Raw genomic sequence first — 12,818 nt, 5'->3', positions numbered from 1 at the left:
GAACAGCACCATCTTAGGGGCTTTACGCTTATCTTACTGCCCACTGTTTAGCCACACAGTGACTCCTGATAGATTTCCTCTTACAGCTTTGGTTTTTAAAGAAACATTTGTTCAGCACACAACTCAGCTTCCAAATAATAACCTACCCTTAGTGATAGCATATGCTCAAATACAACCATTCCAAAGCACTTTGCGCTTGAGTTTAAAGGGTGATAAACTCCTCCTTCCCTTAACTAGTTGCTAAGTGTAGACCTTCTGGGTATCATGGGCAAGATTAAATACAATAAGCAGGTGTGGATTTGCTTAGAGATTCACACAGTCCCCACTGCTGCCCTGGTCTGCCTCTTATGCTGTGGGGCAGGGCTGCCTAGCCCTGAAGGCTTCAGATTTCCAAGAGTTTATTCTAAAGGAATTCATTCCCAGTCAAGCTGTTGCTGCTTGGTTCCCAGTTTCCCTCTTCCAATTCTCTTGAAGAAAAAAGAAGAAAAAAAAGGCAGAAGGGAGATGGTAGGGACAGAAGTCCTTTGAACAGTCATGATGAAGTCAGGAGGCAGGGGGAATACTTGCCCCTTTCTTTTGACCATCACTGCCCTTCCCTGGACACTCACTTTAACTGGCTGCCTACTTGTCTGGGCAGTACTTGGGGGTAATGTTTGCCTCTCAAGAATCTTTTGCTTGAATCATCCATTGCACAGGAGGCAGTGTTGTGTCCACTCTAAGTCAAAGCGTTAAAATTAGCGGTGGCCTGGAAAGCATTTTGTTTACTTCAAGACAGGCACTTGCTTAGAGGGGCGGCCTGCAGGGCTCAAGACAAAAGGGCACTGACTGAACTTAGTAATCTCCGAGAAACTTATATTCCAGAGGAAAAAAGTTTGAGGCCTGGATCCCACATAATAGAGAGTCCCCTCTCTTAATACCCAGTAAATGTTTACTCTTTTCTAAAATTCAGAAGATATTACGGAAACATGAAGAAAAACCGCATATGGTACTTTTTTGCCCCTGTCAGCACTTGGTTGCTGCTTAGGTTGCCAATAAATATTTATTTAGACCTAGCTAAGTTGATAATGTTTAGGTAACCGAGGGTTGTTTTTCCTCCAGGGAATGACGTAAGGAGTGACCATGATATTGTTGGCCAACGCTGTGAAAATCATACTTATAATCAAACTCTGGGAAGACTGGACTATAGAACATCCCACTCAGCAGTTGCCCTTGGCCTCTGCTTATGGGAAGTTCATTGTCATTTCACCTTCAGTGTTGAACTGGCAATCTTAGAGGAAAGGGTTGTTAATGAAACACTGTGGACAGTTATCTTTAAAACCAGAGGCTGTTTCTGAAAAGCAGCAGATGATACAAAGGTTGGTAGGTGTTGCACAAAGGTCTTCTGGCTTATGTTTATTACTTCAAATGAAAAATTCATTTTGAGATTTGCTGTATTATCCAATGAATAGAGGCTGAAGTAGTGTTGTTGTTTTGTTGTTGTTTTCCTGCAAAACCAAGAGAATTGACTCCTCCTTCTACCATTTACTGAATACTAAGTGCAAGAAACTGAGGGAGACTAATACAGGGTGAGATTTCTAGCCAAAAGCAGCTTACCATCTACAAGAGGTGTGGCAGATGTGCAATGATGACAATAGCTAACATTTAGGGAGTGCCTACCGTATGCAACTTAACACTGTGTATGCATTAACTCACATAATCCCCACAACCACCCGAAGGAAAGTAGTATTATCTCCACTTAATGGAGCAGGAACAGAGGTTAAGCAACTTGCTGACACCCACCCAAGTTAGTAAGTGGCAGAACTAGAATCTAACCTAGGCAGTCTGGCCCCAGAGCTAGGTTCTTAACTGGGTATTTTCTTTTTTTTTTAAATCACCCCCTCCCCAACTGGGTATTTTCTAAAATTGTGACATTGCTAACAAGGTACAGAAGCACAGGAATAAGATGGATTTTGACCACAGTGAGGGTTAAAGCAAAGCTCTATGGAGGAGGCACTTGCTCTGGATATTGAAGGTCAACAGGTGAAGAGGGGGGCCGGGGAGGAAGGAATAATCAGGGGGAAGGAACAGCCTGACTAAAAGAAGAGATAGTTTGGGTACCGGCCAGCTGACGACAGCAAGATCTGGCTGACTGTGTGGGAGAAAAGCTGGAGGGGGAGGCGGCGCCCAGATCTGGAAGGTCCTTGAGGACCAAGCCCTCTCGGTAAGGAAAGGCGAGCAAAAATTTCCAATTGTAAGCGGCAGAAAGGGATTCCGGCACGCTCCTTCTTTCAGTAGGATACCCCTGTCTGAGACCAAGGCGGGCGGCCCACCCACATTTCTGAGGAAAACAGCCGGCCAAGATGGTCAAGGACGCGCGCGGGCTCCGGAGCTGCATGTCCTGACCAAGGACTAACGTCCCGAGCGCACACGCCGGGTCTGGCTGCCAGCCAGAGCCAGGCCAGGCTGGGTCAGGCACGTGCGCACTCCCGGGCCTGGCAGCGAGAACGCAAGCTCCGCAGGTATCGGAAGGCGGGCCTCCGGAATTCCCGCCACTCACCTCCCGCTGGTCTCTCGGCCTTTGAAGGTCGAGGAGGCTTCCTCTCGCGAACGCCGGCCGCTCGGCTCCTCCCCTCAGCGTCGGGAGGGCCAAAGAACAACGGCCTCAGCGATAGGAGCATGTTCTGCCAATCAACCGTAGCCCCGCCCCATCTCAGCCGGCGTACATTGCATTGGTTGCATCATTTCTGGCCTCAGATAAGATTCTCTTCTTTGATTGGCTAGTACCATCCCCTCCCTCCTGGCCTTTGTGCGTCAGAAGCTCGCGATTGGTTAATCACGTTGCCAAGCTCCGGACGCGGCTCGGCCATTGGAGGCCGCGGCCCGCCCCGCCGGCTAGGTGAAGGTGAGAGTCTCCTCCAGTCGCCGCGGTTGGACCGGACCGAGTGGCTTCAGGCACAGGGTGGAGGCTCTTGACTGGCTCCTGCTCTCTCGCTATGGCGCCTCCATCAGTCTTTGCTGAGGTTCCTCAGGCCCAGCCCGTCCTTGTCTTTAAGCTCACTGCTGACTTCCGGGAGGATCCAGACCCCCGCAAGGTCAACCTGGGAGTGGGAGGTAAGGATGCAGTGCCCAAGAGTGTGAGCAGTCTGGGAGTGGAGCGTACCTCACTGGGCTGTGGGGACTGTACGAGCGGCCCATGGCCCATCTTGGCTCTGGCGGAGAGGAGGCAAGATCTACGGGACTTTCAGCCTGCCCATTTTACAGATGGGCTTATGCAGTCCCTGGAAAAGGGAGATGTATTTGTGTACTCACAGAATAGGTGTAGCAGTAAAGACACAGACTCAGTTTTTCTGATTGACTGTGTGTTCTATATGCTGCATCCTTTCGCGTCTTAAGAAATGGGGCGGCCACGGATTGAAAGGAGAGGGAGGAAAATAGGAAGCCTGACAGGCTTGGAGTCCTGGTTGCTGGAGAATGGATAAAGGAGAACTCTTAGCCCTAGGGAGCTCTGGACTGCGTCAGTAAATATTTGAGTGACTAAAAGGTTTCAATCAGGTACTTTACTAAGCCTTGGAGGGGAAGACTGAGGTGTGGCTTTGGCCCCCAAGGAGATTAAAATCAGCTGGTGTTATATAATAGAGATCTAAAATGCTTCTGAGACAGGTTAATGCTCAGGAGGGATTTGGGAAGAATGCTCTGGCCTCAGATGTGGGAATGCGTACAGATGGTGAAAGAGTGGAAGAATATGGACAGTAGAAGCTTACTTTCCACACGTCCTTGTCTTCATTTCTTGCTTGTGTTTCTTGGACCTTGGACAGTTCAGAGCATGGGCCTCAGTTTCCTCTACTGCCAAGAAATATATTTAGACTGAAGTGCCTCTGAACTTACTTTAACTCTAATCTTAATCTTCCCCGGTGAATTTTTTATTTCTATCAATGCCATTTGGATGTTTGAAGCCCCACACACACTTGACAACATACAAAGACCAGCCAAGGAGAAGAGAATAAGGATGATGTTCAGATTTTGCTGGGAACAGATTTCCCAGCAAAAGGACTAGAAATTCCGGAAAGAGAAAATTGAACTGTTTTGTAGCGGAGAAGCAGTGGTGAGAAGGAGAATCAGGTGTCCCACAAGGACAGTGTCTGTACGTAGGACCTGTTCAAAAAAGTCTTCACCAAGGAATATGGGGGAGGGGTGAGAAAAAGCCATTTAAAAAGTGATGGTTTATTGAAGCAGATTCATGGGTACATGGACACCCGTTATATTATTCTCATATCTTTTGTTTGAAATTTCCCATAATAAATCTTTAAAAAAGTCAATTTTATATAGTTTCACCCACAGAGGAAAAGTGATGTTTTTAGTAGGCAGCAGAGTGGGAGTAATATTGAAAGAGTGCCCTAAATTGAATTGGAATGGGCACTATTCAAGCTCTTAATTTAAATCCAATCCAAAACCTCTGAAGTATTTCTTTAGAGCCAATATATCATGAAGAACTAATATTGATCTTAATCTAAATACATCTTTTTAAAACCTCATACTTTATTGGCTCAGCTACCTTTGAACTATTTTACAGGGTTTTAATGAGGATTAAATGTATTTAAAGTGCTTAGAACAATGTCTGGTACATAAGTAGGAGTTATGTAAGTATCAGCCATTACTGTTGTTGCTTTGGCATTTCTTTGGGTATGTTGCATAAAAGATGTTGGATAAAATTTTTCAGCTCAAGAGCTACAAGATGAAATAATTTCTGACATTGGTTAGAAGTAAATTGCTCATGCAGAGAAAAAGCACTCTGCCATCTCAGGCCAGAGGTGATTGGCTCAGAAGCATAGTCTGCAGCTCAGTGCCTTTGTGATGTTATCCAGGAACCTAGGAACTCCCTCTCATTACTAAGAGCAAATTATTTATGCATATAATTGCATTTAATGCTTACAACGTTGTAAGCATTAAATGGAGTTGTTTATTACTATTACTGTTTTTGAGGTAAGGAAGCTGAAGCCCAAATTGATGAAGCATTTTGGCCCAGGTCATATGGCTGTGTGTGGAGTTGGGATTGGGATTCAGGCTATGTCTCTCACGTCCCTGGGTCTCTGCCCTTCCTCTATTTGGGGCACCTTCAGGTACTCATAGGGAGCTAGTGCACTGTAGTGGGAACAGCCAGGAGACCGGAGTACAGGCCCAGGCCTGCGGTTCAGTGATGTGACCTTGGGAGTGTTATTTAACATCCCTGGACTTAGTCTGTTAAATGAGGAGCCGGGACTGAATGACCTCTCTCTGTAATTCTACTCTAAGATTCACTAGCATATTACATGACTGTGGTATAGGATAATAATGTTATTAGCCTCATCAATTGACTGAGAATTAAATGAAAAATTATGTGTAAAGTGTAACTTATAAACGAAAAGTGTTATATGTTATTTATTTTATTTAAGTAGTCAGTTTACAATGTTGTGTCAATTTCTGGTGTACAGCATAATGTTTCAATCATATGTATACATACATATATTCCTTTTCATATTCTTTTCCATTATAGGTTACTACAAGATATTGAGTATTATAGTTCCCTGTGCTATACAGTAGAAACTTGTTGTTTATTTATTTTCTGTATATAAATGTTATTTTTGATGATCACTGTGACCCATCTTTTTTGTGGATGGCAGGTGCTCCGTTAAGGGTCTCATAAAAGAATAATAGAATAAGAGGTCTCTTTCCAGCTTTTCTATGTCCTAGCTCTATTTATACGCATCCTAGGTTATATCCTTTGTGAAGGAAATGTAATTAGTCTCTGACTTTGAGAAAGATACTTCTTTTCTTTTTCCCAGTTAAGATAAAACCTAATGGAAGTTATCCAGCTCAAGTTCTGATGATACTGGACATTTAGAATAAACTGCAACTATAATCTTGTTAGCTAGTTCCTACTTGCAGATAGTTTCCCCAGAGAGTTTCTTCTTGCTGTTACTATTTGCGTAATTTCCATATAGTTAAACAGAGCAGAGCATCACATTTTCCACTGTTAAATATGACACTCTCCAAGTTGACTTAGTGCTTCTCATAGTTTCAGACAAGTGGCTCTAAGGGCAGGGGAGACATGGGCGCAGCCTGATGAAGCCTGAAGCAAGACATCTCTTTGTGGACTCCAGTCTGTTTATCATGTAAACTTAGCTTGCTTTTGTTCCAGATAAATTACTTGCTTTGATATTCGTTGTTTTTAATTTGGGTTTCTAGCATCTTCAAATAAAATTGTGGGAGAGATGTGCCATGTCAGGTGTTCCTGAGTGCCCCCAGCCCCCTCCGCAGGGCCCAAGTTGGAGAATGGTCTTGAGGCATACCTGCATTGGCTCTTGGGTGAGAAGGGATGAGAGAAGTAGAAATCTTAGGAGGAAGAGGAGGAGGGTGATGGTTTGATCATCTAATTCTCCATGTTCTTTGTTTCTTTTCTTCTGGAAATCAAGACTGCTGGGCTTACCTGACACCTGTGTGGCTCCTCTAAAAGAGCTCATCCTCAGGGAGAAGGGTGGTGGGGAATGGAGCTGGGGAGGGTGCTGACAGAAAGGCCTCTCACACAGCCAGTCCTCTGCGGCCTACTGGCTTCAGGCTTTCCCTAGACATCCCTTGCTCTTTAGAAAAAGCTCAGGGGTCCATACACTTAACAGTATGACAGCCTAGCTCTTAACGGTCCTTGTGATCTTGGGCAAATTTTTCTGGTCTTCAGTTTCCAGATCTCTAAAATAGTGATCATAATATCTATTTTCTGAGTTGTTCTAAGAGTTAAATGAGAGTTAAAAGAAAATGTAAAGTATTTAGCACAGTGCCCTGTATGTACTTAGTATTCGGTAAATCCTTGTTATTCCCTTGACTTCAGCTACATCAGTATCTATAATTATGAACTCTTTCTTTCCGTCCTGGACTTCTTCCCTGTACACCAGACCCATACGATACAGTTTGTTGGACACATTGTACAATCACCTCAAATTCAACATGTTTAAAACAACTCACCATTTCCACCCTCCCCTCAATCTTTTCTTTTTTCTGACATTTATGTTCTATACCTTGGTTATCTGCATACAGACTAGAGAGAGACTTTGGAGTCATTGGTGACTCTTTCATCGATCCCACGTCTATTTAATTGGTCATTGGGTTCTGTCTGTTTTACCTCATAAATTTATTTTGAATATCTGCCCTTTTGTTTATTGCTGCTGTTGCTGCCTTAATTCAAGACCTTGTCATTTCCTTTGTGGATTTCTGCAGTAGCCTCCCTACTTAATCGCCTGCCTTTCTCCTCCTTCCAGTTTATTTTCCATCTTGTCACTCCTGCATAGCTGTCCACGTCACTCTCCTGCTTAAATGCTTTCAGTGGTTTCCCCATTGAAACAAAGTTTCTTAGAAGAGACTCCAAGACTCCCTGGCCACTCCTTCCTGTTCCTCCTTGGATTTTACATCTGAGCCATGAAAATGCAGATCCTCAAAAACCTCATCTCTCCAAACCTCTGGGACCTTGCACAAGTGTTCCTTCTGCCTAGAATGTCCTTCTTTCCTTGTCTGTCTTTTAAATTCATCTTTATGTTTCATACTTGCATCCTCTGTAAAATCTTCATGGATACCTCACAGGAGAATGAAGGGCTCTATGTCTCTGTGTTTCCTGGAGAGAAGGCAGACGGTATCTGGTTTTATCTTATCCATCTCTGAGTAGCTACTTCTGGCCAGTGTCTGGTTTGTGGTGGATTCAGTAAGTCACTATCAAATGAGTGAGAAAATGAAAGAATGAATGAGAAACTCATGGGTCCAACAAACAGGAATAAAATCCCCTAGGAGAGCAGGCATAGTGCTTGTTGATAATGCTTGACCTCAGTGCTTCAGTCACCCAAGAGGAGCCCACAGTTCTGCATCGTCAGGGCAGTTAGACAAGGCATTGGGAGTAAATCTAGAACTGAACGTGAGGGAAACTGGGCAGTGAAGAAGGAAGCAAAGGCATAAATTCGCCAGTTTCTCTTTTGTCACAGTGTAGACACAATGCTTCCCTGCTGCCAGTTGTATTACAGGGTTTTTTGGAGTTGCATGGAGTATACATTACTAGTAAGAATAGTGGTACTATGGCTTTTTCTTTATCTTGCATATTCTATTTATAGTACATGATTTACAAATGACATATAAATATAATATATACAGCATAGTTGTATAATATGTACAATATCCAAACACAGATGTGAAGCATAAGAACTGGTTTCTCTATGAACGCGCATATTCTTGTACATCTAAATGGTATCCCCTCCATGTAGTTTGATATGTATACATATATATACTGCTATTGCTCAAAGCTTTCTGGAAACCCTCTTTTGAAATGGCCTTCAAAGCATATTAGACCCACACCGGAGACCATCCTTTTATAATTGTTCTGCATTAATATTATCCAGTCCATTCACCCACCTACTTTGATGGACATGATGCAAGTACCATTTCCAAAAATTAAATTTACTTTCAAAGGACAGATATTTGGCACCATTGAGGATATTAAAAATAATGAGATGTTGCCTCTAAAAACAATTCCAAGAGAAGAATTCCAAGAATGTCTTGAACAGTGGTAGCATTGTGATCATAGATGGGGTGATCTACTTCAGCGACAGTGATTACTTGAAAGTAGTTATTTTGGTATCTCTTTGAAAAACCAGACCAAATACCACCAAATAGGAGTTAGTTTGGTGGACCAGGGGGTCTAATTGATGGTGTCACAGTTTTGTGAGTCAGATTCACCTACCTAGAGACTGGTAGTTGGTTAGTGGCTGTGTCAGTCTGGAGGTCTGTCCACATTTTTATTACTAGTTTGATATGCTTATCAGATTTGCAGATGACACATTCCTGAGGGGTGGTTAATTGATAGAAGACAGATGCAAAATGATCTTAGAGCCTTATTTGTTGTCTAACTTTTGACTTAGTAATTTTACATCTAGAAGTTTTTCCTACGGAAGCACTCGTGAATATGTGTAAAGGTATAAGAACATTCATTACAATGCTTATATTAGCAAATAATCAAAAGCAACACAAATAGTTAATAAATTATGCAGAGAAAGGAATAGTGTCTAGCCACTAAAATTATATTGTAAATGGCTCATATATATGAAAAATACCCATTTGCATCCACCATAAGAGAAATGTAAATTTATACTACCCTGAGATAGCATTTGCACTCTCAAGTTGGCAAAAATTTGCTCAGTGGATGAGCCTGTGGGGAAGCAGACACTCTTATACATTGATGGTACGAACGTCAACTGATAAAATCTCTGTTTAAAAAAAAGCCAATGTGGATATATCTGTCAAAACTACAAATACACTAAGTATGCTTAAAAATAATATATTTGCATTTAAAGGGAACACATTCTTTAAACTTTTCCTTAATTGCCACCAGTACTCTTCTAGTCAGTTGTTTTAACCATATTTGTGGAACAACCACATGTTGTTAAATGAAAATCAGTTAAAAGTAATAAACTAAGGAGGGAGGGTATAGCTCAGTGGTAGAGCGCATGCTTAGCATACACAAGGTCCTGAGTTCCATCCCCAGTACTTCCTCTAAGAATAAATAAATAAGTAAACCTAATTATCTTCCCCCGAAAATAAAAAGCAAAAAATAAGAAAAAAAAATTTTTTAAGTGATAAACTAATGTATACCCTCAAAAATAACAACATACTACAAATACACACACTTCTCAGCCCACTCTTCATTTTCAACTCTGCATCTTGCAGCTGTATTTATGTACATGTAAGATGATATATATACAAGATTCACTGAAGTATTGTTTTCTAATAGCTGAAGATTGGAACCAACTCAAATGTCCATCAACAGGAGACTGGCAAAATTATGGTTACATTTATCAGTTATGCAGCTCCAAAAAAAGAACAAAGATCTTATGCACAGATATGAGTATCTTTCATCATCATTAGCTATCTAATATATATTTAAGAAGGGGGAAAAAGCATGTTGAAAATTCTATATACAAAATGATACATATTTTATAAAAGAGTGTATTCATGTAAAATAAAGCTCAAAGGTTGTACACCAAAATTTTCATATTCCTTATTTCTGAGTGCTGGGATTACATGTTAATCATAATGTTTATTATTTTCTTTCTGGGCTTTTCTAAATTTTCTACAGTCAACATGTGTTGTTCAGTAAACAATATCAACTACCCTAAAAAATGATTAAAAAAAAGTCAAGGATTAATGTTGGCTAGAAATCAACAAGATAAAGAATGACTTAAAAATTTTCAGTTTCACAATCACTTGCCAAAGTATAGCATTCCAGCAGGAGCACATGACCCCTGTTAGGAATCCTACTCAGAGAAGTCATTGGCTTGGAGGCAAGCCAGAGCAGCTGCCCTCTTGAGCTATAATCCTCAAAATGATTATAGGGTAGTATAGGAAAAAAAGATCAGTGCTAGGACAAGTCAGAGTACTAAAAATCCTTATAGTATAGAAAAAATGCTTAGAAATTTGCTGTAATCAAGATTAATTATTATGAAATAGGTAAACTTAGATCAATAAAAGTGTGAAGCAGAGGAAGTGAGTGGTAAGGGTCAAAATGGTAAACACTGGCTGATGTCAAAAAACAACAGAGGACAAAGATGTGTTTAAATTGGTTGTTGGGTGATTGTGTAACCAGTTTTTGGAATCTTCAGTCACAGCGTGTTTGCTCGCCATTTGTCGCAGTTCTGTTCTTATAGAACGGGAGGAGGAGGTGGGCCTCCTTCCACCTGCCTCTCTCTCCGTGTTTATGTTTGAAGGCGGAGCGCTCACCTGAAGCAGCACCACGCTTTTTTCCTGGGGAGATGCAGAAGGAAGGAGATGGCCGGGCCAGTGGCTATAGAGACATCAGTGCCCTAGTAACACTGACATAGCATTTGTAAGGTATTTTTAATTTGCAGAGTGCTTTTGCATGCACTCTCTCACTCGATCAGTCTCTGTGATGTCCCAGTTTTATTTTAGCAGTCTATTTTTTGGAGGTCACATATACAAGAGCTATAATTTCCATAAGGATGAGAACCATGTCTGTCCTTCTGTCCACCTCACATCTAGCCCAGTGCCTGGACCAAGGCAGGGGTCAGTAAGTGAATGAACTTTAATTTCCCTCGCAATTCTGTTTTGATTGGAAGATGGTAAAACTCTCTCTGTTCTAAGTTCCAAACTCTTCCTTGGACAAAGCCTAAGACTCCTCTGTTGTACGTGTCTTTCCCGTGTCCCAGCTTATCGCACGGATGATTGCCAGCCCTGGGTTTTGCCAGTCGTGAGGAAGGTGGAACAGAAGATTGCTCATGACAGCAGCCTAAATCACGAGTATCTGCCCATCCTGGGCCTGGCAGAGTTCCGGTCCTGTGCTTCCCGCCTTGCCCTTGGGGACGACAGCCCGGCTCTACAGGAGAAACGGGTGAGTTTTGGGTGAGAATCGATTTTCTCTTTAGAAACTACAAAGGTAAAAAGAGGTTAAAATTTTGTTTTAAAGTATTAGGTATTATGTTTATTCAAAGGTCAGTGAAGAAAGGTTTGAGTAGTGTGACATCAGGAGCCTGATAGTGCAAATAACATGCTTTTGTATAAAGCATGGCTTCTTTTATAAAAACTTGATTAGTTAATTAATTAATTGATTGAAGTACAGTCAATTATAATGTGTCAATTTCTGGTGTATAGCACAATGTCCCAGTCAAAAGCATGGCTTCTTTGGTTGTTCGCTTTTGCCCAAGAGATGATCAGATATAGCTGCTGGGTGTGAAGCAGTCAGTGGAAATGCCAAGCCAAGGGAATTTAATGGAATGATAAAGAGATCCGGGTCTGTACCCAGCTCTGCCACTGCTTTTGATCAAAGGCGAGTCATTTGCCCCCTCTCACCCCTACATCTCATCTACGTGTTAGGAAAAGACTAGTTTATGGTTTATGGTCCCATAAGAAGCACTTGCGTAGGGGATCATTTAAGGGGCCTCTGAAACCCCTGAAATTTTAATGCAGAATTCTGTGTGTATGCGTATTTCTGGAGAGAAGGTTTATAGCTTTTATCAGAAGTTCTGAAGGAGTTTGTGACCCCTAAAAGTTCAAGAGCCACTAGAGGTTCTCTGAAGATCCTACCAGTTCTAATATTTGGTTCTTCGAGTCTTAATCTCAACTTCTCTCATTTAAGTGCTTCCTAGTACATAGTCTATGTATAACTAGAGACACATGGAAGAAGAACGCATTTGGAGAGGCTGTGTGTGGCAGGAAGTGGTGTGATAACAGATCATTAGTGTTGTAGGAATTCAGAGAGACTGGAAAGACTGAACATGGGCCTTGAGCTGAACCTTGGGGAATGAGGCCAGGACACTGGTTCTCAACTCTGGCTGTACTTTAGTATCACCCAGGAGTTTTTGAAAACATACTGATGGCTGGACCCCATGCCAGACCTGTTAAATCAGAATCTTAGAGGGTACCGCCCTTCCCTGCCCTTTCACTACCTTTCCTTCCCAGTTCCCTTCCTTTAATGGGTATATTTTTAAAAGTTCCCCATGTGATTCCAAAGTACAGCCAGGGTTGAGAAGGACAAAGTACAGAGGAAGGAAAAGGAGGGGTGTTTGTCTGGAGTTGTAGGAGTCCAGGGACGGAGGTAGGAAGTGAGCAAGTCTTGGTTGTAAAGAGACATACCTGATTAGAGCTGGGGACATGCTGGATAGATCAGGCAGGCGGATTTTGGCAGCCAGGGCAGGGGAAGGCCCCTGATGGCTTGAGCAGAGGAGTTACCCAATAAGAGTGTAGAAGATAAACCTGGCTGGATGAACAGGAAGGGGAAGAGCTCAGGTTTTTGCAATAGTCCAGTTAGGTATTGTGCAACT

At 42.2% G+C, this 12,818-nt stretch overlaps 1 protein-coding gene and 1 long non-coding RNA gene across 3 annotated transcripts in view; one reads left to right on the top strand and one right to left on the bottom strand.

The window, feature by feature from the left end:
• Positions 1-2,595, bottom strand: part of LOC116155857 (uncharacterized) — a 31,489-nt gene extending 28,894 nt beyond the window's left edge. For both annotated transcript variants that reach the window (XR_004139751.2, XR_004139750.2), the window contains exon 1: positions 2,537-2,595. This is a non-coding gene — a long non-coding RNA (uncharacterized LOC116155857). The remainder of the gene's footprint in view (positions 1-2,536) is intronic.
• Positions 2,596-2,852: 257 nt separating this feature from the next.
• GOT1 (glutamic-oxaloacetic transaminase 1) overlaps positions 2,853-12,818 on the top strand; it is a 29,397-nt gene continuing 19,431 nt past the window's right edge. The window contains exons 1-2 of the mRNA XM_010974416.3: positions 2,853-3,090; positions 11,208-11,389. Coding sequence (XP_010972718.1) covers positions 2,973-3,090; positions 11,208-11,389 — 300 coding nt within the window. The 5' untranslated portion in view covers positions 2,853-2,972. The remainder of the gene's footprint in view (positions 3,091-11,207; positions 11,390-12,818) is intronic.

Source organism: Camelus dromedarius, chromosome 8 (assembly GCF_036321535.1).
Source record: "Camelus dromedarius isolate mCamDro1 chromosome 8, mCamDro1.pat, whole genome shotgun sequence".
Lineage (NCBI taxonomy): Eukaryota > Metazoa > Chordata > Mammalia > Artiodactyla > Camelidae > Camelus > Camelus dromedarius.
This window is presented reverse-complemented; position numbering and strand designations above follow the sequence as displayed.